Consider the following 27,104-nt stretch of genomic DNA (forward strand, 5'->3'; position numbering starts at 1 on the left):
CTGTGTCTGACAGACTATCCCCTCTATCCTGTGTCTGACAGACTATCTCCTCTATCCTGTGTCTGACAGACTATCCCCTCTATCCTGTGTCTGACAGACTATCCCCGTGATCTTGGACCGCAAGGACGTGGTGGCCATGGCCCGGACGGGCAGCGGCAAGACGGCCTGCTTCCTCCTGCCGATGTTTGAGCGGCTGAAGGCACACAGCGCACAGACGGGGGCTCGGGCCCTCATCCTCTCACCCACCCGGGAGCTGGCCCTGCAGACCATGAAGTTCACCAAGGAGGTATGCGTGGCTGGGCCTGGTGGGAGGCCACGAGGAGGCAGAGGCGGCTGGCCCTCGCCTACCTTTGATCCCTCTGTCTCCCCTCTCCACAGCTGGGCAAGTTCACCGGCCTCAAGACCGCCCTGATCCTGGGTGGAGACAAGTAAGGACTCCTTACCCCAAGTCCCAGCCTCCTTGAACAGGCACAACGCGTGCCTCACGGTTCCCTTTGTGGGCCTGAGTTAGTTTTCTTTTTTTCTTTTCTTTTCTTTTTTTTTTGGTTTTTCGAGACAGGGTTTCTCTGTGTAGCCCTGGCTGTCCTGGAACTCACTCTGTAGACCAGGCTGGCCTCGAACTCAGAGATCCGCCTGCCTCTGCCTCCCAAGTGCTGGGATTAAAGGTGTGCGCCACCACCGCCCAGCCAAGTTGCTAGTTAATAACAGCAGCTTCTCTGTGTTCAGACAAGCTGGCCGTGGGGGTGAGGGGTGGGGGTGGTCACGTGGTGGAAGCTGGGACAGACAGAGGGACCCATCAGCTTACGGTGTTGGGTCAGGGAGTTTGAGACTGTGATTATACAGGACACGACATTCTCTGAGTGCTGAGTCTTTTCTGCTCCCCTGTTCTCGCTTCTCCCAAGGGGTGTAGTCTGTGATTGTCAGAAAGCCTAGCCTCCCCGAGCTACACGGAACCTGGATCCTCACGTCTATACCAGCACCAGGGGCCAGGGACAGACGCTTAGCCATAGGGGAGCTAGGGTTCTATGGGAAGCTGGTATTCCCAGGCTGAGTCACTAGGCGGCGCTGTGGGTTGGCGGCACTTTGCTGTGTCTGGAGCCAGAGAGGAACCCAGTGTCCTAAGGTTCTCGATTGTTTCTCAGAGTGGGCAGTGCCTTGTCCAGGTGTCGCATGTGAGGCATTTCTCACTTCAGTACCTATAGTGTGTGTTCCGTGGCGAGATGTGGGAATCCCTGGCTGTGGGGTAGGGGAGGGACAGACTCAGAAGCGCCGTGTTCTCAGGCTGCCTTTGCTTTCCCCCTAGAATGGAGGACCAGTTTGCAGCCCTGCACGAGAACCCTGACATGTGAGTTGTGGATGGAAGGTGATGACTGGATCCCTTCCCGGAGGGTGGCGTGGAGGGTGTTGGGGGCTGTAGTGGACCCTGGGCCTTTGGTGACCTGGCCTGTGTATTCCTTCCAGAATCATCGCCACCCCTGGGCGCCTTGTGCATGTGGCTGTGGAGATGAACTTAAAGCTTCAGAGTGTGGAGTATGTGGTTTTCGACGAAGCAGACAGGTGAGGCCACGGGTTTACCCCTGAGCAACTGTCCCCAGGGCCCAGGAAGCAGAGAAGGGAGGCCCCAGGAGACTAGGTCTGCTGGGGAGATGTGGATGAGTGTTTGAGTAGTCCCATCCCTGGGGCATCTACGCGGGTCGTTGTAAGTTTATGACTTAGTGCTGAGGAGGATGCTACAGTCCATGGTGTCCGTCCGTGAGCAGTAGAGAGTGCTCACTGAGGATGCGTAAGGCTGAGTTCACTCCCCTACAGCAGAGACACAGACACACAGATTAACAGTACCACATGGCCGGGGTTCTGGAGTGAGGGTAGCTGGGGTTCCGAGCTCTTTATGATAGAAGCCTACCACTGACCCTCCCGGCCCACTGTCCCCTGCAGGCTCTTTGAGATGGGCTTTGCCGAGCAGCTGCAGGAGATCATAGGCCGCCTGCCTGGAGGCCACCAGACGGTGCTGTTCTCAGCCACACTGCCCAAACTGCTGGTGGAATTTGCACGGGCAGGTGAGCCAGTGGACCTCGGTGCTGGACTCAGGGTGGGGGCTGGGGGCTACCCCTCTGTGACCCCTGCAATCTCCCCCACACCCCAACAGGCCTCACAGAGCCCGTGCTCATCCGCCTGGACGTAGACGCCAAGCTCAATGAGCAGCTCAAGGTAGGCCGTGTTGGGCCCCTTCCTCAGGCTAGTGGCCAGGCAGAGCCAGCCAGCCCGTGGCCAGGAGCCCACGTCCATCCCTCTCCCCTCAGACCTCCTTCCTCCTCGTGCGTGAGGACAGCAAGGCTGCTGTGCTCCTCTACCTGCTGCACAATGTCGTTCGGCCCCAGGACCAGACCGTGGTGTTCGTAGCCACAAAGCACCATGCGGAGTACCTCACAGAGGTGAGCCAGGGCTCTCGGGATGGAGAAACCCGTGGGGGTCTCAAACCAGCTTCCTCTGGTGCCCAGAGTTGCACTTCCAAAGGAGGCCACCAGAGGGCAGCAACGGAGCGCCCATGAGCCTGGGTGGGGCTTTTTCCCACACACCGTCAGTCCCATTCGTGAGGGTGCAGCTCCTGTCGGCTCACCCGAGTTGGTTTTGATCTTTCTGGCTTTCTGTCCAGATCATCTGCAGCAGCTCCCAGCGGGCCTGAATTTGGGGGGCTGAATTTCCAGTTTGTGATGTGCCCAGTGCCTAGACAGAATGCTAGCGTGTGAGCAGGGTGGTATGGGCCCTTGGCCTCTTCTGTGCATTCACACCTGTGTGACCCTCAGCTAGATGCAAGTCTGGGGAGTCCCAGCAGCCTGGAAGGCTGGGGGAGGGGCTGCCTAACCACTGTCTCGCCCCAGTAGGCACACCTGGGCCCCGTTGAGGACACGGGTGTCTGACTCTCATTTACCCAACATGTTAACGGTGCCTTCCTCCCCCTGAGCGTCTGAGACTAAAATAGTAACATGGAGAGAGCGGTTGGTGCTCCCACGGGCTTCCTGTGTTTCAGGCTTGCTCCTCCATGGTGCACGAACCATTTAGTCTTGTGAGGCACAGAGAGCCTGAGTCATTTGCTCATGGTCACACAGGATCCAGCAGCCCTGCAGAGCTGGGAGGCGATGGGAGCTGCTTTGATGCTGATGCAGGGGGCCGTCAGGCCAGCCAGCAGTGCTGCGGGTTCAGACCCACAGTGCATGGCGCCCTGGCCTCGGCCCAGCCTGCAGCCCTTGCTCCTGCAAGCCTTCCCCGCCTCACCACCTTCGCTCTCCACAGCTGCTGACGGGCCAGGGTGTGAGCTGCGCCCACATCTACAGTGCCTTGGACCAGACGGCCCGCAAGATCAACTTGGCAAAGTTTACACACAACAAATGCTCCACCCTCATCGTGACTGACCTGGCCGCCCGGGGCCTGGATATCCCACTGCTGGACAACGTCATCAACTACAGCTTCCCTGCCAAGGGCAAGCTCTTCCTGCACCGAGTGGGTGAGGAGCTTGGCTGCACTGGGGGACTTCGGGAGGGAGCCACTGGACCATGCTGGCAGCTGGGAATCTGGGGAAACTGAGGCCTTAAGTAATGTCCATTAGGTTGATCCTGACAGGTAGCTCAGCTCCCAGAGCTTCCTTCCTTGCGGTGTTGGGAACAGAATCCATGGTGTCGCTCATGCTGGGCCAACTGCCACAGACCAAGTTGTGTGCTGTTCATCAATGCAGACAGATAAAAATACGCATGGGGCAAAGCTGGGCATGGGGATTCTTAGAGCTGTTCTCTAAGGCTGAGTGTGACTGGATTCATGCACATCTACCAGGCAGAGGATGGCAGCTCTGGGCGTCTGTGTCCTTCACTGTAAGGCCCACCGGGGACCCTGGCCGGGTCTCCTGCTGTGAGACCCACATCCCGACCTTGCTGGTGGCTGCCTGCTGGCTCCGGGTCTCCCCTGCTCTCTGGACTGGTTGGCTCCCCGTCTGGGGAGTTTCCAGAGCTACTGGGGGAATTCCTCTGGTGCCACATGACAGACCCCTGCCACTGAAACCAGCAAATGAGGGGAGACAAGGGAGAGAACTGGGCGTGGCAGGCCATGTCTGTGGTCATAGCACTTAGGATGCTGAAGCAGGAGGCTCGGGAGTTCGAGGCCAGCCAAGGCTAGATAGACCCTGTCACCCATAAGAAGCCTGGCTGAAATGTGATACCTATAACTCACTCCACACTGAGCTGAGGTCACGTTGGGCTGGTTCCTACCAGCTGCCGCTGTTCCAGTCTCTAGCATTTACAGCTGTTTTCATTTACTGTGACGTCCTCCTTCATGGGCGGCCCGTCTTCAGTAAAGGGCTGAGTGGTGACAGTTTTCACATGGTGCACTATACCACCTTGGTTGTAGCTAATTCAGGCTCCGGTGTTAGCGGAAAGTTCCACTGGGAATATGTAAATGAGTGGGCCTGGCTGTGTGCCAGTAAAACTTTATTGTACAAACAAGTGGTGGGCCGGGCGGAGCTCCCCTGTGCTCAGCTCTGTAATTCCCTGAGGGTTATCGGCTTGTTGGCCAGTCAGTCCTCTGTCCTGACACCTTCGGGAAGGTCTGGCCCAAACCTTTTTTTGTGAGAATTTCCAGTCTTAATTATTCCTTGGGAAAAAAAAAATCCTCCCAAAGTGGGAGTGGCCAAGACTTTGAGTCCTGGTCCTGAGGGGTACTTGCCCCACTTTTGATCACTCAGTACTCGCCTGTGCCCACACCTGACCACCTACCCTGTAGGTGGGACAGCAGTCCAGGAAAGGCCCTGGCCTAGCTCTAGGCCTCGGAGTTGGGGGTCCCATGGCTGAAACTCAACTTTTCCTCCCCCAGGCCGTGTGGCCCGAGCAGGCCGAAGTGGCACAGCCTATTCCTTGGTGGCCCCAGACGAGGTCCCCTACCTGCTTGACCTACACCTGTTCCTGGGCCGCTCTGTCACCCTAGCCCGGCCTCATGAGGAGCCTTCAGGTGAGGCGAGGCTGGACAGGGCTCAGGTCCCCGTGAAAGTCATGGGCAGGTGGGGGTGCGGTGGTCTGGCTTCAGGAGACGGCTGCTGGATCTGACTGTGTCCTGGGAGGTGCTAGGTGCTGGGTGCTGGGGCTACTCTTGGGCTATTGTTGCCAGAATGGGGTCTGGTTGAGCATGCCACTCTAAATGTCCCTCTTGTCCGAGGCTGTTGTCCTGGAGTCCATAGGCCATGCAGGATAGATTGTAGGCCGACTCCTCGATGTGCCTTGTTGCTGGCAGGCGCGGCTGCCAGGGACGGAGTGCTGGGTCGGGTACCACAGAGTATAGTGGATGACGAGGACAGCAGCCTGCAGACCGCCATGGAGGCATCACTGGACCTTCAGTGCCTGCAGCGTGTGGCCAACAACTCTCAGCAGCAGTATGTGCGCTCACGCCCGGCGCCCTCGCCTGAGTCCATCAAGAGAGCGAAGGAACTGGACCTGGCTGAGCTGGGCTTGCACCCACTCTTCAGTGAGATTGGGCAGGGTGGAGTGGAATAGGGGGGACTGGCTCTTTAAAGCCCAGCCTGGCCTGACGCACGTCCTGCCCCTGTAGGCTCGTGCTTTGAGGAGGGAGAGCTGCAGCGACTCAGGCTGGTGGACAGCATCAAAAACTATCGCGCGCGCACAGTGAGTGAACAGGGGGCCACACGGGGGTGGGGGGAGTTCCTGCGACCCACGGCTGGTCCGTGTGTGGTCACCTCCCATCACTCAAAGATAGATCGGATCTCCTGAGGGATGTGGTGTGTTCTCTGCCTTCCGGATCCCAGTCTTGACCCTCCCTTACCCATTCATTCCTCCTGAGTAGCCACGGGCAGGCATGTGCAACGGGGCTTGGGTACAGAGGCAAGGAGAGCCCAACCAGGTGACCAGTGGCACAAGCAAAGTGACACGGATAAACCAGTAACCACTGGTTCAAAGTCCAGTGCCCTGAGTCTCAGGTCCGGGTTCTGACTGTTCTTAGCTGCGTGGCCTTGGGCAAGACAGCCACTTTCTCTGGGCCTCCCTCTAATTGTGCATTACGGATATCTAGGGTTCCACCTCTCACAGTGAAGACTTGATGAGTATCCATACAAGTCGCAGCTGGCTTAGGGTAGGGCTGGGAGTAGGTGGGTAGTAGTCGGTAAACGTGGTATCCTTTTGCAGACCATCTTTGAGATCAATGCCTCCAGCAAGGACCCAAGCAGCCAGATGATGCGAGCCAAGCGGCAGAGGGACCGAAAAGCTATTGCCAGCTTCCAGCAGGGGCGTCAGGAAAGGCAGGAAGGCCCGGCTGGCCCAGTCCCCCAGAAGGAGCTGCCTCAGAAGGAAGAGGAAGAGGAGGACATGGTTGAGACTGTAGAGGTGTGGGCTGTGGGGGAAGCTGGTGCTGGGGGACACGCAGCTAGGTCCCAGAAGCCCACAGGACAGGCAGTGGTGCAGTTCCATCTCCCCATGCTGTCTGTGGAAGTGGAGGACCATCTCAGCTTACAGTCTGCAGAATGGGGGTGTGGAGACGAAGGCAGGAGGATAGCCACAAGTTCAAGGGCAGCCTAAGCTACAGCGTGGTACTGTCTTGGATAAGAGCTGCCTCAGCAATTAGGCAGTTAAGAGCCCATGTTCTACCGGGTGGGCCTTTGATACCAGCACTTGGGCAGCACAGGCTTACACATCTCTGTCAGTTCAGGGCCAGCCTGAAAACAGGTCTCCAAACTGAGACCCTGTCTCAAAATCGACAAAGGCCTCTGCTCTCACAGGGGATTGGTGTTCTGTTCCCAGCATCACATTCCATGCTCACAACTGCCTGTATCCAGTTCAAGGGGATCCAGCACCCCTGTGTATGTACACACATACACACACACACACACACACCTCTAAAAATAAAATCTTAAGAAAAAAAGAGCCCCTTTCCTGGATGTTGTGGCTTGGGCTGTGGCTAAGCTAAGCTGCTCAGCGTGAGGTCCTGTGGGAGAACTGCCCTAGGAGGTGGGGCTGGAGGATGGTGTCCACCCCTGCACACCATCTCTCCTGTCTCAGTGAGGCAGGGAGAGCCATAGTCTGAAGACGCAGCCACAAAACCCTGGGTGCATCCCATTTGTATAGAAGGAACCATCACCAAGTGCAGTCAGGGCCGGGACTGAGCATGGTGGCATATTGCCAGCCCCGCCCCTCCTGCCTGCTCTCCAAGGGTGACTGCAGGTGAGGACACAGGGAGACGTCTTCTGGCAGAGGACAAAGGAAGTCCTGGCCTCTTGGTTCTAGTGGGACTCCTCAAAGCCACAAGGATGACTCTGTGGGCCTCTGCCTTCCAGGGTGTCTTCACAGAGGTTGTGGGCCAGAAACGGTCAAGGCCAGGACCCAGCCAAGGAGCCAAGCGGCGGAGGAAGGAGGCCTGTCAGCGAGACCAGGAGTTTTACGTCCCCTACCGGCCCAAGGATTTCGACAGTGAGCGGGGGTGAGTGTGAGCTAAGGGCCCAGCATGGGGTGTGGACAGAGGGTCTGGGCCCCGTTAATCAAATCTCCCACTTGAACCTGCAGGCTGAGTGTCAGCGGGGCTGGGGGGGCCTTCGAGCAGCAGGTGGCTGGTGCTGTCCTCGACCTGATGGGGGATGAAGCGCAGAACATGAGCCGGGGTCGGCAGCAGCTCAAGTGGTGAGTGATCGGCCCCTGTGCCACCAGGCGTGGTCTTCTGGGTCCCCTTTTGACTGCTCAGAGTAAGGTGGCGACTCCTTCCCTGCTCCGTACGCCCGTGTTTGGTAGCTGGCCTTTCCTGGCAGGCCTCTTACCTGCTGTTCCCACAAGGACTCTGATGCAGCTCCCCCAACACACACAGGGCTCGAATGTGATGTGGGGATCGAGCCCCACGTCTCCAACCCCCATGCTCCTTTTGAGACTTGGGCTGTCCAGGGAAGGTGGCGAGGTGGTTGAGGAACTGTGTCCGGTGCAGACCAGAGGTGGCTGGCTCTTTTCCTTTAATCCTCTACTGACTTACAGTTGACGCGTAAGTGAGGGAACGGGTTCCTCAAAGTAGAACCTCCCATCTCCCTTTCAGGGACCGGAAGAAGAAACGGTTTGTGGGGCAGTCAGGCCAAGAGGACAAGAAAAAGATCAAGACAGAGAGTGGCCGGTATATCAGCAGCTCTTACAAGCGCGACCTGTATCCTGAGACTGGGCTGTGGAGGGGCGGGGCCAGGCGGCCTCCTGCTCCTATAGGAGGGGCCAGGTCTGGGGGCGGGGCTGGGCATTCAGTTGCTGCTCCTATAGGAGGGGCCAGGAATAGGGGCGGAGCCAGGCGATCAGCTGCTGTTCCTATAGGAGGGGCCAGGAATAGGGGCGGAGCCAGGCGATCAGCTGCTGTTCCTATAGGAGGGGCCAGGAATAGGGGCAGGGCCGGGCGTTAAGCTGCTGTTCCTGTAGGAAGGGCTGTTTGGGGTTGGGGCTGGGCGTGTAGCTGCTGCTCTACAGGAGGGGCTGCATCTGGGGGTGGGGCCGGGTGTTCAGCTGGTGCTCCTATAGGAGGGGGGTGCGCCTGGGATAGGGCCGAGTGGCTTCCTCAGCACCCCCTAATAAGGGTCTTCTCCCCAACTTGGTTGCTACTTGTTAATTCCTTAACGAGGTTTTCAGCTACCAGAAGTGGAAGCAGAAGCAGAAAATTGATGACCGGGACTCCGAGGAAGAAGGGTCATCCAACCAGCGAGGCCCTGGGCCCCGCAGAGGTGGAAAGCGAGGTCGTAGTCAAGGTGGGCAGGGCAGGTGGTGTGAATAGGGAGAAAGCCAGGCGCGGTGAGGTGCAGGGATGAACATGGATCGAAGGCTGAGCTCCCCCAAAATCTCTGTGTTGACAGGTGCATCCCTTCCCCGAGCGTCCAGTGTACCCACAGGCCGCATGCGGTCGGAACTCAAGACCAAGGAACAGATCCTCAAGCAGCGCCGGCAAGCCCAGAAGCAGCGCTTCCTGCAGCGAGGGGGCCTGAAGCAGCTTTCAGCACGCAACCGCCGCCGAGCCCAGGAGCTGCGCCAGGGTGCCTTTGGCCGGGGTGCCCCCTCCAGGAAGGGCAAGATGAGGAAAAGGATGTAAAGAGCCAGACTTAGCCCTGGGGCTTCCCAGTAGCCCGAGTGTGGCCATCAGGGACGTATTTCCATGTGCTGTTGGCAGATCCGTCCACAAGAGGCAGTGTCTATGGGGAGCAGTGCCGTATAGCCACAGAAAGCGACAGCTGCTTTTGACTGGGACACTGGATGAACACTTAAAGGATGCATAGGAGTCTAGCTACGCAGAGCAGGCATGAGTTCAAGTCCTGAGCCTGCAAGTCAGCCGGGTTCAGAGATCAGGGCCATGTGGATGCCCCTGACCCCGTATTGGGTTTCAGTGTAATAAACTTTACATTGCGTCTAGTAGACCAGGAGTGTCTAGCTTCCTTAGGCTGTTGGAAGGTATCTCAGACATTGTCAAGGCTGAGACAGGTGGCCGCTGAGGTGAGGAAGATGAGACTGGATCCAGTCACCCGCCTGAGGTAGCTCAGGATTGCTGCAGGGCGGAGGAAGGCTGTGGTGGCATTGCCCTTCAGCACGTGGAAGAGAGAACCAGCCGGCACCATCCTTCAGGGCCTCCATTCTGCGGTGGCTTTCCCCACCTCTTGCTTGAGGATGCGGGGAGGGGTAAGGGGGGGTCAAGCATCCTCTAGCAGCTGGACCTCAGTGCAGGCCAGACACACACTGTTGGGCCCGAAGAGCAGATGGTACCAACAATCACCTGCTCCCCAGACCCAATGTACATAGCAAGTGGCCATCTTGGAGTGCACCAGCCCAGTCTGAGCTTGTCCAATGCCCCCAGCCAGCTGGGAGAGGCCTGTCCCCAGCCTGTTGTGGTGGATGGAGTGACCAGCCCAGCTGTCAACCCCATTGTCTACTTAAAACTGAGTTCATACTGAGTGTCCTGTGGAAGGCTCCCCATGGCGTGAGCCTTCTTGCCCAGGAGAAAGGATATTCAGAGAGCGGTTGTGTTGAGCCTGTACACCAACAAATGTGGGACTTGGTCCTCAAGTCCCCTTCACTGTTCGCCTGGCTTAAGAGTAGGCGTGGGCTTAGCCTGGGGACAGTTGGCCAGTGTGGCTGAGGCGTTCATGATAAACAGCTTCACCTGGGGACAGGGATGACATGGGCAGATTACATCCTCTCCTCACCCCCACAAAGGGAGGTCCAGAGCAGGGGTGAGCCTGGAAACCCCACTGGAGGGGCACTGAATCGTGTCTAGTCCAGCCTATTAAAAGTTTCCTTTGTTGTGTTTATTGGTAAAGTACAACTCAAACTTGGCCTCTGTCCTGTTTCCTAAGTGTTGAAAATGATTGTGTGTGTGTGTGTGTGTTTGGAGACAAGGTTTCAATAGTCCTGTCTGTCCTGGAAGTCACTCTGTAAACCAGGCTAGCCTCAAATTCAGAGTTCTGCCTGGTTCTGCCTCCTGAGTGCTGGAGTTAAAGGCGTGTGCTGCCTTGCCCAGCCACTGAAGGAAATCTTTTTGTTTGTTTGTTTGTTTTTTGCTTTTTGTTTTTTGTATTTTTGTTTTGTCTTGTTTTTGTTTTCGAGACAGGGTTTCTCTGTATAGGCCTGGCTGTCCTGGAACTCACTCTGTAGACCAGGCTGGCCTTGAACTCAGAAATCTGCCTGCCTCTGCCTCCCAAGTGCTGGGATTAAAGGCGTGCGCCACCACCGCCCGGCATGAAGGAAATCTTAAAGAGACACTTTGCAGCTTTCCAGCTGGCTCCCTGTCAGCCTGGTGTCCCACCCACATGAGGTCATGTTTCCCTCGGATGGGGCTTATTACCTTATCTTTCATTTGGTGCTAATTGCTCATGTATAGGAACTTAACGGACACCTCTAGGTCCACTGCCATGAGCTGGAGGCAAGCTCATACACAACAGCCTGTGGGAGCCTCCTCATGTCTATCACCTGGGTAAACATTGAGGCCACAAAACGAAGGAAAAAGCAGAACAGCCATCCCTTGCCACGGCAGTGACAGTGAGGATGGTAACAGTTCTCTGCTCTGGCCAGCCAGACAGTGAATCTTGCCCTTGAGACCCAGCACCCTCCTGAGTCTTCCTCACAGGGGCAAAGGGATACAGAAGAGGGACTAACTCAGCTAGTCAGACAGTGCACAGCACGCCTGTAATCCCAACACTCGGGAGAGGGAGGAGTTCAGAATCAGCTACATGGTGAGAATCTCGGGTAAGCCTGGGCTCCATGTGACACCCTGCCAAAGACTACCTGGTTCACATGACCCCGAGACCTTCCTGGATTTGGCATGTGGTATCACAAAGACCAGGGCAACTCCTGATTAAACCGTGGCCTCTGTGAATCTAACCAACACTGTACGAAACACAGGGATCCACACGCAGTCCTGGTGGGTACAGTCCTGGCAGCTGAGCGTGGTTTTCTGGCTGTGTAGTGGGGCACTACTTGTAAAGGGCCCTTAGCCTCTCTAGGTAACCTCTCTAGGCTTTCCCAAAAAGGAAGTGTTGAGCAGTGAGTGCTACCGAGTATCTCACCTCCTCCAGCTGCCCCTCCATGTCCTCCACGTCCAGGGCTTTCCTCCGACCCTGTTTCTGGAGAACAAGCTGGTACAGGTTGAGCACAGCCATCCTAGCGCGTCCTAGGAACAGCATCTTTTCTGATGCCGTGTTCTGAACTTCAGTCCACTTGGCTTCCTGTGGAACACACGCCCAGAATGCCATTGAACGGAGACCTGGCCCTAGAGTCCGGAAGGCCCTATTATCTGCCTAACTGGTGCACCCAAGTTGTTCTGTGGAGTGGTGGCAAGCACTGTCTCTGGTCCCTCAATCCCCTGGCTAGCACAGTGGGTGGGTCCCCCGGGGGCGCGCACCCACTGTTGTGTGAGCTCCCGTGCCGCCTCTAACTTCACACACAGGTGAGTACGTTGCTGGCTCAGACGCAGTAGCTCATCCTGCTTCTCTTTCTGCAGACTAAGCAGCCTCTCCCGGGTCACCTCCATCTCCACCTGTCGTCTGAGCTCCGCCTTCTTCAGTGCCAGCTGTGTCTGTACCAGGCTCTCAAAGCGTGCCACCAGGTCAGAAACCTCCTGAAACTGAATGAGGGGGACTCACATGGCCTGCAAATCCTCCTCCCCTGCCCACCTGGCTTGCCAACACACCCTGGCAGCGTCCTCAGTCCAGGTGTGCCACGGGACATCTCAGGCCCTGAAATGAATTAGCATCTGACCTATGTTCATGCCCTTCTCCCTTCCATGGTCAAGCCTAGCTAACTAAGCTGGCTAGGTGCCACAGCTTGTCCTTGACACCACTTCATTGTTGAGTGGCTGGTGCCTGGAATGCCAGCATTTGGGAGGCTGAGGCAGGAGGGTTGCAGGAGGAGGTCAAGGCCAGCCTCGACTACATATCAAGTATCTCGATAGCTTGGGCTACAGAATGGGACTCTGTCTCAATGCCCTTCCCCCTTCCCCCCCCCCCCCCCATGGAGCTGAGCATGATGGCAGCCCAAGCCCAACGTAGTAAAGAGTTGAAGGTAGGGACGGGGTGGCGCACACCTTTAATCCCCTTTAATCCCAGCACTCCGGAGGCAGAGGCAGGTGAATCTCTGAGTTCAAGGCCAGCCTGGGCTATACAGAGAAAAACTGTTTCAGCAACTGTTTCCCCATGTAGGGAGTTCAAGGCCAGTCTAGGCTATATCCTCATGTCTCAAAAATAAAATAAGTCAACCAAACCTGTCGCAATAAACCAACCAAAGACACACATACATTTCTCCCCAAAAATCTAACCTTCCACAAATAATAAAATTTATATTATTGTCTGTCTTCAAGCTGTCTCTGTCTCTCTCTGTCTCTGTCTCTCTCCTCTCTCTCTCCTCTCTCTCTCCTCTCTCTCTCTCTCTCTCTCTCTCTCTCTCTCTCTCTCGCTCGCTCGTACACGCACGCACGCACACCTGCTTAACTTCGTGGCCTTGAGTGTGAGTGAACTTTCTGCAACTTTTTTTTTTTTTGACATGTAAAATGGGCTCGGCACTGCTCACATTGGGCACCTGCTCCAGCGCCCTCTCCAGCACCCGCGCGCAGGGCTCCAGGCGTTGAACTTTCGGCAGCAGCCGCGCCCGCTTCAGCCGCAGCTCCTTCAGCTGTGCACGCAGCCGCAGCGCCTCTGCCTCCAGGCTGCGCATTCTGTGCCGCTCCTCTATGGCTTTCCGTGCCGCACGCCAGGTCTGAGCTTCCTGGGGGAAGAAGGGTGGCGATCCGGAAGCCTCAGAACTCTGGAGGTGCTTGCGGGGCTCTTCTGTCTCCACCAAACCACAACTTTTGCTCTCTAAGCCACCCGAGCTGGGATTCGAGGTCCTTGCGCCTCCTCAGACCTCTGACCACCTGATCTGCACGTCCCCACTTCCCCGGGTCATCGCCCACGGTGGCTTTCCTAGTTGGGGCTACGCTAGAGTGTCAAGCAGGAGCCCCTGCAACCTGCCTTCGGGCCTCAGCCTCCACTGACCTTCAACTGTTTGTCAAAGCTGACGACGGACCCCTTAAGCGCCTGCCCTTTCTGTTCCAGCTCTGTCCAGCGTTGGTCCACCGAGTTCATAGTGCTGCGGAATTCCTTAGAGCAGGATGCAGTTAGAGGTGTGTGTGTGTGTATCTGCTCCTTCAGCTGGGCACACAGCCGCAGCGCCTCTGCCTCCAGGTTGCGCATTCTGTGTCGCTCCTCTATATCTTGCACACAAAACCTTCCGGTGCGCCCCCCCCCCCCCTGCTGGTCTCCCAACCCTTTCCCCTCTAGACACTCCATGTTTCCAGCTACCTGATTCCCTGATTCCCTGAGCTTTTTTTTTTTTTAAGTATTTTTTATGTTTTGAATTGTGTATTTCAGGGAGGGGGTGTGTACATGTGAGTGTAGTGTCTGTAGAGGCCAGAAGAGGGCGCTGGATCCCCTGGAGCTGGAGCGCAGGCTGTTGGGAGCCACCTGACACGGGTGCGGAAACTTGAATTGGAATCCCTCTGAAAGAGCCAGTGCTGTTAACCGCCAAGCCGTCTCTCCAGCCTCATGACTCTCTGAGCTTTGTCCTTGAATTCAGTCTTCCTCCAGGAAGCCTTGTCTGATCGTTCCATTGGTGAGTAGAGGTTCCCCCGTCCCACCCCCACCCCCACCCCCCGCCGAGTCTGACAGCCCTTGCAACCTCCACCCAGTCACCTCTTTTCCTCTCCAAACTGTGAAACCCTGGAGGTCAAGGGGTCAGTGTACAGCCCTGCACACAGTAGGCGCTCAAGTACCAAGTGTTCTCACACCATCTTCCTTTGATGGATAAGGACATCAAAGCTCAGAGTAGACTCACCCTAGACCCTAGATTGGGCGCCACCAATGTGTGTCTGAGGAACCCTCAAAGTTTAGCAACCAAGCCTTACCTTCTTCTGGGCCTGCAAACTCTGGTCTGCAGCTGCTAGCTCTTTCTTCTTCTCCAGTATAAGCTGCAAGGCCGAACTGTCATCCCTATCCTGTTCCAGTGGCTTCCTGAAGGGACCCAAAGGGGAGGAGTTAACGAGAAGAAGGGGGGCAGACTCCCTGGGGATGCCCGAGATGGCCCACTCACTACCTACAGAGTCAGTTTGCTTTTGTTCTAAAAGGTCTCACGTAGGCCAGGCTAGACTTAAACTCTTGATCCTCAAGCCTCTACCTCTTGTGTGTTAGGAAGACAGGCACGGGGCTGGCACTCTGGAGTTTTAATTGTTCACAAGTTTGCTGTGTTCTTGTTCTGTGCAGGCAATGTCCTTGTCACAGAGGGTGCAACCATCATGAATACAGACAGAAACCCATGTTCCTGGGAGCTGTACTCCCCTGAGGACCACGGACAGCTAAAATGGACACTAATAGGATACAATGCCTAGACACAGTGGGCCCTGGGATATAGAAGTCAGTACACCAGAGGCACTTGTCAATACGAAGTCAGGAAGTTTCTCTGATGAAAGACACCATTGTACTGACCACTTTAGGGAACAGAGTCCAGGTCAACGGAATGGCTACGAAACACCCAGACTCCCAGCGAAGCACTCGAGTCCATTAAGGATGTCTTAAAGAAGAAAGGAGATGGCAGGTTGAAACTAAAATCAGAGCCATCCAAGGTCAGACTGTGGCAGGCCCCGGAGAAAGAAAACATTGGCCATGACCGTGGCCGGAGATGAGAACCATGGGAAAGTTTTGAGTGGAAGAGAAAACCCTTGTGGCTGGCCTGAGGAGCTGGGGCCCGGAAGTACTCAGTGACGGGGCTTAGTGTACTCGAGAAAGAATGTCGTTCTGATCCAGGTAGGCATGATGGGAGGTGGGGATGGACCCATTCTGGATTCAGCTTCACAGCGGAGCTGTGAAGGGCAGGGTGACAGCGGGGTGAAGGTGACCTCAGCAGCTGGAAGGATGTCACACTGAGGGATGTCACCAGGTGGGATGATTTGGACAAGTTTCTTCTCTAACCACACACAAGAGACAATGGAAGCATTTCTCTGTGGGGAGTAGTCCAAGAGAGGCTGGCTATGGGAGCCTGGCTCTCCCCGGGGTGATGAGAGAGAATCAAAGAGAGTCTAATCTCTCATTCAACAAGGTTCATCCAGCTCTGCATCAGAAGGGTCTACCAGCCCCCATCCCCCGGGACCCAACTTAACAGATACAGGTCCCACTGTCTGGAGGCAATGCATTACAGAGCTGTCATCCTTAAAATGCAGCTTCTCCACTGGACAGCAGCTCACACGAAAATCCCTTTCCACCCTGGTTCAAGGATTTCATTTCTGTGAGATACTGGCCAAGGCTCAGGGCAGGAGCATGCTAGCCACCTCAGAAGCTGACAGCCCAGGGCTGCTGGCCAGCTCAGCTCTAACTTACTCACCGAGATCTTGGAGGGGAGACCTATCTGAGTTACGCATTCTCTTAGGGCTTTTGCACCCCACCCCAAAACTGCTCAAAGGAATGAAGCTGCAGGGACCCTAGAGGAAAGGCTGGCCTCTCTGCTTGCTCTCCCTCCATCTTCCCCATTCATCCTCTCTTGGGCCACTCACAGGAGCCGTTTCTCTTTGAAGGCCAGCCGGAAATACTCCTCCCAGGCCACTGCCATTGTCCCACAGGTGTCTTCCAACCACCTTAGCACAAGCAGAAGGATTGCTCTGTCTGGAACTCCCAGAAGCCCAAGGCCTAGCAAGCCACGGTTGCCACGGCAGCCAACAGTAAACAATCTGTTGCCAGGCAGCAGCCAAGGACACACCCCTGACAGGGACAGACAGCAGCCAGGAAGGGAGGCTATCCTCTAATCTAAATTTGGAGGCAGTGGATGGGACATGGGTCCTGGGTCAATATTTCCTTTTCCGGGGGTGAGGGGGCTGTGTCTAGCCAAGCCTCTTCTCGGCGGGGTACAGTTTGGCATCACTATGCAACAGCTTGCTCCTTCATCCACCGGGAGAATAAAAGGAGCTGGACTGGGGCTCAGGGCTATAGCTCTCTCCTGTCATTGGGAGACAGAGGCTGGTGACTCTTTATGAGTTCCAGGACAGCTGGGGCTACACACACACACACACACACACACACACACACACAAATTCCCTATCTTGGAGAAAACAACAGCAACAAATTTACTACATGTATTTAATGCATCTCTCTCTCTCTCTCTCTCTCTCTCTCTCTCGCTCGCTCGTGTGTGTGTGTGTGTGTGTGTGTGTGTACACACTCTGTGAGACTTCTTTCTCTCTTAACCTCATGGGACCTGGGGATTGAGCCTCCTGTCACCATCTCACAAATGCTGTGACTACAGGCACACTGGTTAGCTTTGTGTCAACTTCACACACGCTAACGTCGTCTGGGAGGAGGGAAACTTCAACAGAGAAAACGCTTCCAAAAGATGTACCAAAAAAAAAAAAAAAGTCTACCAGCTATAGACAAGCCTGTCAGTCATTTTCTTAATTAGTGATTGATGGGAGAGGGCCCCGCCCACTGTGGGTGGAGCCATCCCTGGGCTGGTGGTCCTGGGTTCTATAAGAAAGCAGCCTGAGCAAGCCATGGGGAGCAAGCCAGTAAGTAACATCCCTCCATGGCCTCTGCATCAACTCCTGCCTCCAGGTTCCTGCCCTGCTTGCCATTGGCGATAAACAGTTATATAGAAGTGTGATTGAATACAGCCGTTCCTCCCAAGTTGCTTTTGGTCACTGTGTTCCATCCCAGCAGTGGAAACCCTAACTAAGACAGCTACCTGTCTTGATTTAACTGACTGGTGGATTTAAGGTGAGGTTTCACTGTGGAGCCTAGGCTGGCCTCAGATTCACGGTGCCTCCACAGCCTCAAGCGTTGTGATTCCAGCTTTATGCCAACCTATACTTATTTGCAATGCCTGCGTGGCTTAAAACCACTCCTAAGGAGTTTTGTTAGGGGATATTTTTAAAAAGCGATCTAAAATAACTCTTGTTCTCCCTTTGGAGCGTTTTGCATTAAATTACTCACATTATCTTTCTGTGTAACCTGATGTGAGGCTCCAGTAAGAATCATGAGCTCATTTTTCTTAATTAAAAAAAATGGAGGTGTAATTTCTACCTCCTGAAATTCACCCCTTTTTTTTCTCACACACGTTTTTATGGGCCGTGGCAAATGTGTAAAGCTGGGTGGCTACCATACCTAAGACCAAACCTCAAGACTCTGGGCCCATTGGTAATCTGACTGGGGTACATCCTGTGCTGGTGCATATCTGTGATCTGAGTATTCAGGGGGCTGAGGCAAGAGGATGGAGAGTTCTAAGCCAGCCTGGGATACGTATCAAGGCCCTGTCTAAAACAGAACAGGAGGTAGAAATCCAGGCTATGCTGGGCCATAACGCAGGTTCAAGGCCAGCCTGGGCAGCCTACTGAGATCTGGTTTCCAAAGGAAAAGTAATAAAAAAAAAAATGAGGACTCAGGATAGAGCTCAGAGTACTGGTTAAGTGAGAGACACAGAGACACAGAGACACAGAGAGAGATGGACACAGAGAGACAGACAGAGACAGAGAAACAGACATAGAGAGAGATTGAGACAGAGAGACAGACAGAGAAACAGAGAGACACAGAGACAGAGAGAGACTGAGACAGAGAGACAGACAGGGACACACATACACAGAGAGAGAGAGAGAGACAGAGACAGAGAGAGACAGAGACACAGAGAGATAGACAGACAAAAAGACTTACACAGAGAGAGACAGAGTCAGAGGGAGAGACAGAGGGAGAGGGAGAGACAGAGACAGAAAGAAAAAGACAGAGACAGAGAGACAGAAACAGACACACAGAGAAACAGACAGAGACAGAGACACACATACACAGAGACAGAAAGAGAGAAAGACAGAGACAGAGAGACAGACAGAGAAACAGACACACAGAGAGACAGAAAGATAGACAGAGAGATGGACAGAGAAACAGACAGACACACAAAGAGACAGACAGACAGAAACACACATACACAGAGAGAGAGAGAGACAGAAAGAGAGTCATACAGAGAGAGACAGAGAGACAGACAGATAGACAGACAGAGAGAGAGAATCCTTTGTGATTTCCCCTTTTCTAGAATGTCAAAATTGGTATAGCACTCAGGGGTAGAGGGCCTGTCCAGCATTCACGAGACCCTGGGTTCCACCCCCAGTATCAGGGTGAAGGTCATACTGTGCCTCAAGTGACACCCAGTGATCTGAGTCTGTCCACCCTCTCTTAGCAATATTGCTGTGGAGTCAGCCCCGTCTTGTTCCTGGGTGAGTAGTATTTGCAGTATGGTTACTTTTTTGTCAACTGGATACAAGCTAATGTCATCTGGGAAGAGGAGCCTTCAGTTGAGGAAATGCCTCATTTGACCTGTGGGTCAGTTTCTTAATTAGTGATTGACAGGGAGGGCCCTGCAACTGTGGGTGGTACCACCTCTAGGCAGGCTAAGCAAGCCCTGGGGAGCAAGCCAAGCAAGCTTCCTCCCCTGACTACCCTCAGTGATGGATCTGAGTCGTCAGATGAAGGAAATCCTTTCCTCCCAGGTGGCTTTAGGTCATGGTGTTGTTTTTTTTCTTTGTTTTCCGAGACAAGGTTTCTCTGTGTAGCCCTGGCTGTCCTGGAACTTGCTTTGTAGACCAGGCTGGGCTCGAACTCACTTTGCTTGCCTCCGCCTCCTAAGTGGTGGGTTTAAAGGCCTGTGAGACCACCACCTGGCATGGTCACGGTGTTTTATCAAAACAATAAAAAGCAAGCTAGACTGGCTATGGACACTGTGCGGCTTCTTACTTCAGTCCTTGAGTGGAGGACAGCTCAGATGCTTCTCAGTCACAGCCCTAGTGTCCTGGGTGGGCTCTGTGTCAGTTGGATCACGTGTTCCTGTCCGCTATGTATGTGAGCCTGCATCCAGCACACTGAGCCGCACTTAAAGGTTGTTTCCCATCATCCATTGTGTCCAGATGAGGCAATCAGCTTCCTGTTTTGTTTTGTTTATACACAGGGTTTTATGTATCCCAGGCTGGCCTCAATATAGCTGAGGATGACTTTAGACACCATTATATTATTATTATTTGTTTGTTTGTTTGCTTGCTTTTTGAGATAGAGTTTCTCTGTGTAGCCCAGGCTGTACTGTCCTGGAACGCACTCTGGGGACCAGGCTGCCCTTGAACTCAGAGATCTTCCTGCTTCTGCCTCCCAAGCGCTAGGATTAAAGGTGTGCGCCACCACTGCCAAGTTTAAACATTTATTTATGCCAGGCAGTGCTGGTGCACGCCTTTAATCCCAGCACTTGGGAGGCAGAGGCAGGCAGATTTCTGAGTTCGAGGCCAGCCTGATCTACAGAGTGAGTTCCAGGACAGCCAGGGCTACACAGAGAAACCCTGTCTCGAAAAACAAACAAACAAACAAAACATTTATTTATTTATTTATTTATTTATTGTGTGGCTTGCAGGGCAACTCCTAGTACATTTGTGGAGGTCAAAGGTACCCTGTGGGTTTGGGCATGGTGTAGGAACTGGATTTAGGTCATCAGACTTGGTGGTGAGTGCCATTATCCGCTGGGCCATCTCATTTCCCCTCCCCGCCAGCATCTCCCACGGAGCTGAGGATCTCAGAGCTCCTCCTGGGATTACAGGTGCTCCATGCTCTGCCTGGATACTTGGGTTGGTGCTACAGCCCAATCTCAAGTCCTTATGCATCCACAGAGAGCTATTCTCTGAGTGAACAATCTCCCTCGCCTCAGCTCTCACCCCCCCCCCACCCCCCAGCCTCCCTATTTCGAATTCTGGAATTCGGGAACACATTATTCCGCAAAACAGAATAAATGTTCCAATACTTGGAACAAAGGAGGGTGGCTGAACGGAAGAGGGAGGCAGGAAGAAAGTCAGAGCAGAAGCAGAGATGGGAGGGGCTGGAGGCCTTGAAAGCAGGAGGCCCTGAGTTAGCTCCTGGAGAAAAAGCTGGGCGTGGCAGAACACGCGTGGGGAGGATCCCTATGGTTTACTGGGCAGCCAGCCTGGATGGATGGATGAGCTCTCAGTGAGAGAGACTCTTATGTCTCAGAACATAAGGTGGAGGAGAGTGACTGAGGACCACCAGACATAGTCAGTCCTACACCACACACACACACACACACATACACATGCACACAAGTACACTCACACTCATAAACATTCACACATGCATACAGAAACACACAGGTGCACACACACTCATATACACACATGCACACACGTGCACACACATGTGTGCACACACACTCGTACATATTCACACACGCATGCACAAGCACACACACAGGTGCACACACACTCACATACACACACACACACACACACACACACACACACACACACACACAGAGTTATTTCCCAGTTCCTCCCCCTGTACAGCAGGGTCCGGGAAAGCAATATAGGAAGATGTCCTATGACTGAACATCCTGCTGTTGCAGGCTCTTTTGTGTGAGGATTGAAGCAGAGAAATTTGCTCTCATAATTCCCCATGGAAACGTGACTGTTTGGAAACTTGGGTTGTTATTGCCAGCCCCCATTTCTGGGAAGGCCGGACAAACAGCTTAATTTTAGCTCCGGGATGTGGAGCCTTAGCTTGACTGACTCCATTTTGATTTCTAGCCTGGTTTAACTGCCCCCACTTCCTGGAATATTTACTGGCATCGTATTCTAGTCCACATTGTCCCCCTCCCCACTCCACGTCCTGTCCTGTGACAACCTCTTGCTCCCCTACCCAGCCCCGGCCAGCAGCAGCACAAATTTACCAGCTCAAGAATGTTGGACAGGGGCTGGAGCTGTAACCTATCGGGTAGAAGGCTTGCCTGGCATGTACAAAGCCACAGGTTTAAGCCCCAGCACTGCACAAACCCTGTGTTGTGACATGTGTCATGATAGTCCTTAGGAAGATCAGAAGTTCAAAGTCATCCTTGGCTACATATTGAGGTCAAGGACAGCCCAGGCTACCTGAAACAACAGCCTAAAAACAAAACAAGTTATAGGGGCAGGAGAGATGGCTCAGCAGTTAAGAGCACTGGCTGACACGGCAGCTCACAACCAACCATCTGTAACTGCAGCCCCAGGGGACTGGACACAGTCTTCTGGCCTCTGTAGGCATCAGCACACACGTGGGACACAGAGAGGCATGCAGACAAACGCCACATAAAACAAAAATAAATCTTACAAAGAAAGTTATATAGGGCTAGAGAGATGGCTCAGTGGTTAAGAGCACTGACTGCTTTTCCAGAGGTCCTGAGTTCAATTCCCAGCAACCACATGGTGGCTCACAACCATCTGCAAATGGGATCTGATGCCCTCTTCTGGTGTGTCTGAAGACAGCGACAGTCTACTCATATAAATAAATACTTACAAAAAGTTATACAATGTTATATAAAGCAGACAATGTATAACTTTTTGAGACTTCTAAAAGTGTTTTATTTTAATCACCTCACTGTGGCCTAGAAGTTACGATCCTCCTGCCTCAGCTTCTCAAGTGCTAGGATGACAGGTAGGTGTGAGCCACCTTGCTAGTTGCTTCTAGCTTTATAAAGAACAAGGCTTCTAGGTGGACAGCGGTGGTACACACCTTTAGTCTCATCAAAGTCAGGTGGAGTGCTGTGAGTTCTGAGGCAGAGTAAGGCAGATATCTGTGAGTTCGAGGACAGCCTAGTCTAGAGAGGAGATTTGGGTGAACGTTTGCCTCTATTTCTGCTATTGCAAGATCAGACTTTTAAAGTCCTAAAATGATTGTGTATTTACCTTTTAAGAAGAGACCACCACCAGGCAGTAGTGGCACACGCCTTTAATCCCAGCACTTGGGAGGCAGAGGCAGGTGGATTTCTGAGTTCGAGGCCAGCCTGGTCTACAGAGTGAGTTCCAGGACAGCCAGGGCTATACACAGAGAAACCCTGTCTGGAAAAACAAAAAAAAAAAAAAAAAAAAAAGAGAGAGAGAGACCACTACCGCTCCTCCCGCACGCTGCCAGAAGGGAGGTGAAGCCCTGTCACCTTTGAGGAGCCGGTGACGTTTTGGAGTGTTTTGGACAGTTTGATGTGGTTCGAGATTCTCCCTGGCCTCAACATTATGCAGGATGTGTTTGATCACCACCAGGGTGTTCTCTGTTTACATCCACAGGTTCACCAATGGGGGCAAGAATAAAAGAGTTGCTGGAGTCCAGTACCAATGGTATTTGATGGAATGGTGGTAGACTTGTCTCTGGAGTCAATCACTACTGTGTGTCCAGGGGCCTGGAGAGCATTGACTAAGGAGACATTTTCCTAGCAGATGAAAAAAATTTACTCAGCTATGGTCATCTCTTCCTGCTAGAAGGCTATGTAGCATGTTATGAAATGTATAATAAAAATCGAAAAAAATAAAAGAAGAGATCGCGTCATCTTTGTTGTTGACACAGGGTCTCTCTGTGTATCTCGGGATGTCCTGGAATTCATTCTGCCTCCCCCTCCCAAGTACTGGGATTAAAAGCAGACACAGCCACACCAGGGCTAATGACTTGGCTTTGGCTTGCCCCTCCCCCATGGCCCCACCATCCAGGATCTCTGCATTCTTTCTATTCGAGTTGAGCATCTTTAATTGGGACGTTTGAAATCTGAAACGCTCCTGTACGTGTCAGGTTGTAAAATTTCAGATCAGAGACGTTCATTAAGTAAAGTTTATTAAACAAACAAAACAAATGTGTAAGTTAAAAAAAAAAAAAGCTGTGGGGCTGGAGAGATGGCTCAGTGGTTAAGAGCACTGACTGCTCTTCCAGAGGTCCTGAGTTCAAATCCCAGCAACCACATGGTGGCTCGCAACCATCTGTAATGAGATTTGATGCCCTCTTCTGGTGTGTCTGAAGACAGCTACAGTGTACTCATAAGTAAAATAAATAAATCTTTCAGAAAAAAAAAAAAAAAAGCTGTCAACATGGGAAATAAGTCCAAATCCTTTTGGGTGAGGGGCACCCGGTCTCTCTCACCATTTCTTAGTCTGTTCTGCTCCTCTTCCTCTTTTTATTTCCTTACTTGTTTCGCTGTGCTGAATCTCCAACCCAGAGCCTTGCGTGTGTGGAAGCAAACATGCAGCCACAGAGACACCTCCCCAGGTAGTGTTTAAGTTATTTTAGTCTGGGCTGGAGAGATGGTTCAGTGGTTAAGAGCACTGACTGCTCTTCCAGAAGCCCTGAGTTTGAATCTCAGGAACCACGTGGTGGCTCACAACCATCTGTAATGGGATCTGATGCCCTTTTCTGGTGTGTCTGAAGACAGCTATGTTATAGTTGCATACGTATCATTTTGATCTATATGTAGTAATACCTCGTGTGTGTGTGTGTGTGTGTGTGTGTGCATTCATGCATGTGCACATGGAGGCCACAGGTTGACATTAGGTATCTTTCTAGATCATTCTCTGTCTTACTGATTGACACAAGGTCTTCCAGACCTAGGAATCCACCTGTCATCACCACCCTTAACGCTGCAGTTACAAATATGTGCCACTTTACCTAGCTTTTTATGTGTGGGCGAGGATCCAAACTCAGATCCTTGTGCTTATACGGAAAGCCCTTTTCTGACTGAGCCATCTCCCTAGCCTGCTTTTGCAAATGCTTACTGGGTACCTACTATGTGTCCTACACTGTTATAGATGCCAAAGATACATCGGCTCTCAGAGCCAAGCCAAACCTGTCCTCAGGGGCTCACAGACATGTGGCACAGGAGGTCAGACATAGCAAAGGATTCTGGGGAAAAGTCACTGCATTGCCATGAGGACTCCTGGAAGGGAGAGGCACTTGGAAAAGTCACACACAAACAGACTTAAAGGACCCAAGAGTTGAGCCTAGCAGAAGAGTGGTCTGGATAGAGAACACAGCATGTGCAAAGGTCCCGTGGCAGCAAAAGAAGGAAGATCCTGGGGTTGGTGTGTGGGATTCAGGCAGGAAGGGGTCAAGGCTAGATCAGGCTACAGAGGGTCCAGACCTGTTTTATGGCTGACTCAGGAGGAGCTAGAGGATTAAGGGACTCTGTTGAGAATCTGGAATTAGTTTTGTTTGTTTGTTTGCTTGTTTCCTTTTTTAGAGATAGCGTCTTGCTCTGTGGACCTGGCTGGTCTCAAAGTAGCTGCAATTCTCCTGCCTCTGCCTCCTGAGAGCAGGCGTTCCAGGTGCACTCTATCACACCAGGTCTTCTGGTTTGCCTGTATACAGGTAGCCACCTCAGGCCTGGGATTGCACATGGCTGAAAGTCAGACACCAGTTCTTAAGGCAGCGGCTTGTCTTCAGCCGTGGAGGGCTGTGCCTTTAGCTGCACACAGTCATTCCCTTCCCAGACCTCAGAACTCCCCTCTGCTGTTGTCTGGGAAGATGTGTCTGGTTGGTTTGGACTCCTCTGCCATGCTGTGAACTGGGCCCTTCTGCCCGTCTCTGTCTCCGGCTAGGGTGGGGGAAGGGGGACGTCGGTTTGAGTTGTGAGCTGAGTGACAGCAGGGACATTTTCCCAGCTGTCCTTGCCCCTGGCCACAAACCCACAGGTTCTGGAAATATCCACTGCCCCCTCCCTCGGCCTCACGGTCCAGTGACTTCCCTTCCTACTTCTTCATTCCAAGGCGTGGGTGGGAGAGGCCATCATTGACCTGTTTCCTGGGCAGGCGGCCTGGGGAAGGGGGTAGTATGCCAATCCTGCACACACTTTCCGCCGTGGCTGCCTGTCCCCCGTGGCATCTTGCCCAGAATTGTGTCCAGCCATCACAAACTGGGCTTTGTGTCTGGAGACAAAGACCTCACTCTCATCTCTGCCTCACCTGTGCCCGAGCCCTGTCAGCCCTACCCCAGCCCTGGTCTCAAGTGGTTGTCGCCCTAGGATGGGAGACTGATCCCTGGCAGGGACAGGCTTGCCACTGGGTGTGGAGAAGGAGGTGTACAGGGCAGAACTAAGTTGATGAAGCTCAGGATACCATCCTAGGCACCTTGGGGACAGAGACGTAAAAGTCAACAGAACAGGGTCACAGGAACGCTGGGCTCTGGCTCCTGGTGGCTCCTACCTATCAAGTGTGTTTTGAGTCTCTGTGCCAAGGGTGTGGGAGGCGGTGGCGTGAATCAGACATTGTCCCTGACATTTAGGTGATAAGACTGGTGGGTAAATCACCACAAAACAAGCCATCAGGAAGCCAAGGTCATGAATGTGTCTGATGGGCCATAGAGAAGGACTCCACAGTCCTCCCTGACTTCCTGCCTCTCTGCATGGGCTTCCCAGATTCTGGGTGCCAAGTGGCAAGAGCTGGAAGGCAGAAATGTCTTTTAAAAACTAAAGGAGCTAGGCAGTGGTGGCACATGCACGCCTTTAATCCCAGCACTTGGGAGGTAGAGGCAGGCGGATTTCTGAGTTCGAGGCCAGCCTGGCCTACAGAGTGAGTTCCAGGACAGCCAGGGCTACACAGAGAAACCCTGTCTCAACCCCCCCCCAAAAAAAAAAAAACAAAAAAAGAAAAAAGAAAATAAAAACTAAAGGAAGGGGCTGGAGAGATGGCTCAGTGGTTAAGAGCACTGGCTGCTCTTCCAGAGGTCCTGAGTTCAATTCCCAGCAACCACATGGTGGCTCACAACCATCTGCAAATGGGATCTGATGCCCTCTTCTGGTGTGTCTGAAGACAGCGACAGTGTATTCACATACATGAAAGGAAGAGAGAAAGAAAGGAAGAAAGCAAGCAAGCAAGCAAGAAAATCAAACAACAAAAAATTGAAGGAAACATGAATTAACTTTCGAATTTTTGTTTTTCTTTTTCAAACAGATTCTCAAGATGTAACCCAGGTTGGCCTCAAACCTATATGGTCTTTCTTTAAATAAAAATAGAAAAGTGTGTACACGCATTGGGTGTCTGCTTGTATTATTTCCCCCATCCCCTCTCTCTTTTGAGACAGGCTCACTCATTGACATTAGGGTAGGGATGCTGTGCTCAGAGTTCTCTCCGGGCTTCTCTGGGCCCTGGTGGAGGAGTGTGTCACACACGGGGGTGAGGTGCTGGTTTCAGCCAGGTCTGGGCAATGAGCCTACAAGGGCGGGCAGAATTCTGATCTTGGGATCTCTCTGCTTGGATTAAAAGAACAAAAAAACAAAATTCAGATTCCCCCAGATCTGCCGTCTAGAACAGGAACTTCCGCCAGCTAGCTAGAATGCCCGCATCCCTGGAACTGGGGGCTGGGGCTGGTCCTCTACTTAGACAAATCCTCAGGACCCAGCCTTGATGTTAAGGCCACTGGGCTTTCCAGGCTCCAGAGTGAGCTGGGATTCTTCATGGTGGCCATGACACTTAATGGACACTTGCTGTATACCTGGTGTGCGGAAGTCTCTGCCGTTTCCTCCATGTCCTCCTGCCTTCAGCGAAATGGATGCTGTTAGCAGCTTCAACTCACACAGGAAGAAAATAGAGGCATGGAGAGATTAACCCACCCACCTGAGAGCACCCAGTGCTGGGATTCCCTAAGAAGACCCCTTCCTTAGACCTTCAACTAGAACTTTCCCCACCTAAGGCTTTATTTATTTAGAGATGTGGCCCAGCCTGGCCTTGAATTTACCAAATAGCCAAAGATGAACTTGAGCTTCTAATCCTCCTGCATCTGTCTTCCAAGG

At 53.1% G+C, this 27,104-nt stretch overlaps 2 protein-coding genes and 1 pseudogene across 2 annotated transcripts in view; 2 read left to right on the plus strand and 1 right to left on the minus strand.

Moving 5' to 3' along the window:
* Ddx54 (DEAD-box helicase 54) overlaps positions 1–10,321 on the plus strand; it is a 15,316-nt gene extending 4,995 nt beyond the window's left edge. Inside the window, exons 4-20 of the mRNA XM_028753920.1 lie at positions 98–286; positions 379–428; positions 1,304–1,345; positions 1,462–1,557; positions 1,936–2,057; positions 2,147–2,208; positions 2,301–2,432; positions 3,292–3,502; positions 4,858–4,992; positions 5,272–5,502; positions 5,587–5,660; positions 6,177–6,374; positions 7,322–7,464; positions 7,548–7,661; positions 8,062–8,166; positions 8,634–8,749; positions 8,855–10,321. Coding sequence (XP_028609753.1) covers positions 98–286; positions 379–428; positions 1,304–1,345; positions 1,462–1,557; positions 1,936–2,057; positions 2,147–2,208; positions 2,301–2,432; positions 3,292–3,502; positions 4,858–4,992; positions 5,272–5,502; positions 5,587–5,660; positions 6,177–6,374; positions 7,322–7,464; positions 7,548–7,661; positions 8,062–8,166; positions 8,634–8,749; positions 8,855–9,087 — 2,253 coding nt within the window. The 3' untranslated portion in view covers positions 9,088–10,321. The remainder of the gene's footprint in view (positions 1–97; positions 287–378; positions 429–1,303; positions 1,346–1,461; positions 1,558–1,935; positions 2,058–2,146; positions 2,209–2,300; positions 2,433–3,291; positions 3,503–4,857; positions 4,993–5,271; positions 5,503–5,586; positions 5,661–6,176; positions 6,375–7,321; positions 7,465–7,547; positions 7,662–8,061; positions 8,167–8,633; positions 8,750–8,854) is intronic.
* Positions 10,060–16,115, minus strand: Cfap73 (cilia and flagella associated protein 73). Its single transcript, XM_028753896.1, has 7 exons — positions 16,060–16,115; positions 14,422–14,527; positions 13,514–13,618; positions 13,050–13,244; positions 11,887–12,108; positions 11,552–11,710; positions 10,060–10,149 (listed from the first exon to the last, which is right to left on the minus strand). The coding sequence occupies exons 1-7, from the start codon at positions 16,113–16,115 to the stop codon at positions 10,060–10,062; spliced, it is 933 nt and encodes a 310-aa protein (XP_028609729.1).
* A 6,334-nt stretch (positions 16,116–22,449) lies between these two features.
* On the plus strand, positions 22,450–23,080 carry LOC114609565 (annotated as a pseudogene).
* Positions 23,081–27,104: the final 4,024 nt, after the last annotated feature.

This window comes from Grammomys surdaster, unplaced genomic scaffold, assembly GCF_004785775.1.
Source record: "Grammomys surdaster isolate TR1022 unplaced genomic scaffold, NIH_TR_1.0 125976, whole genome shotgun sequence".
NCBI lineage: Eukaryota > Metazoa > Chordata > Mammalia > Rodentia > Muridae > Grammomys > Grammomys surdaster.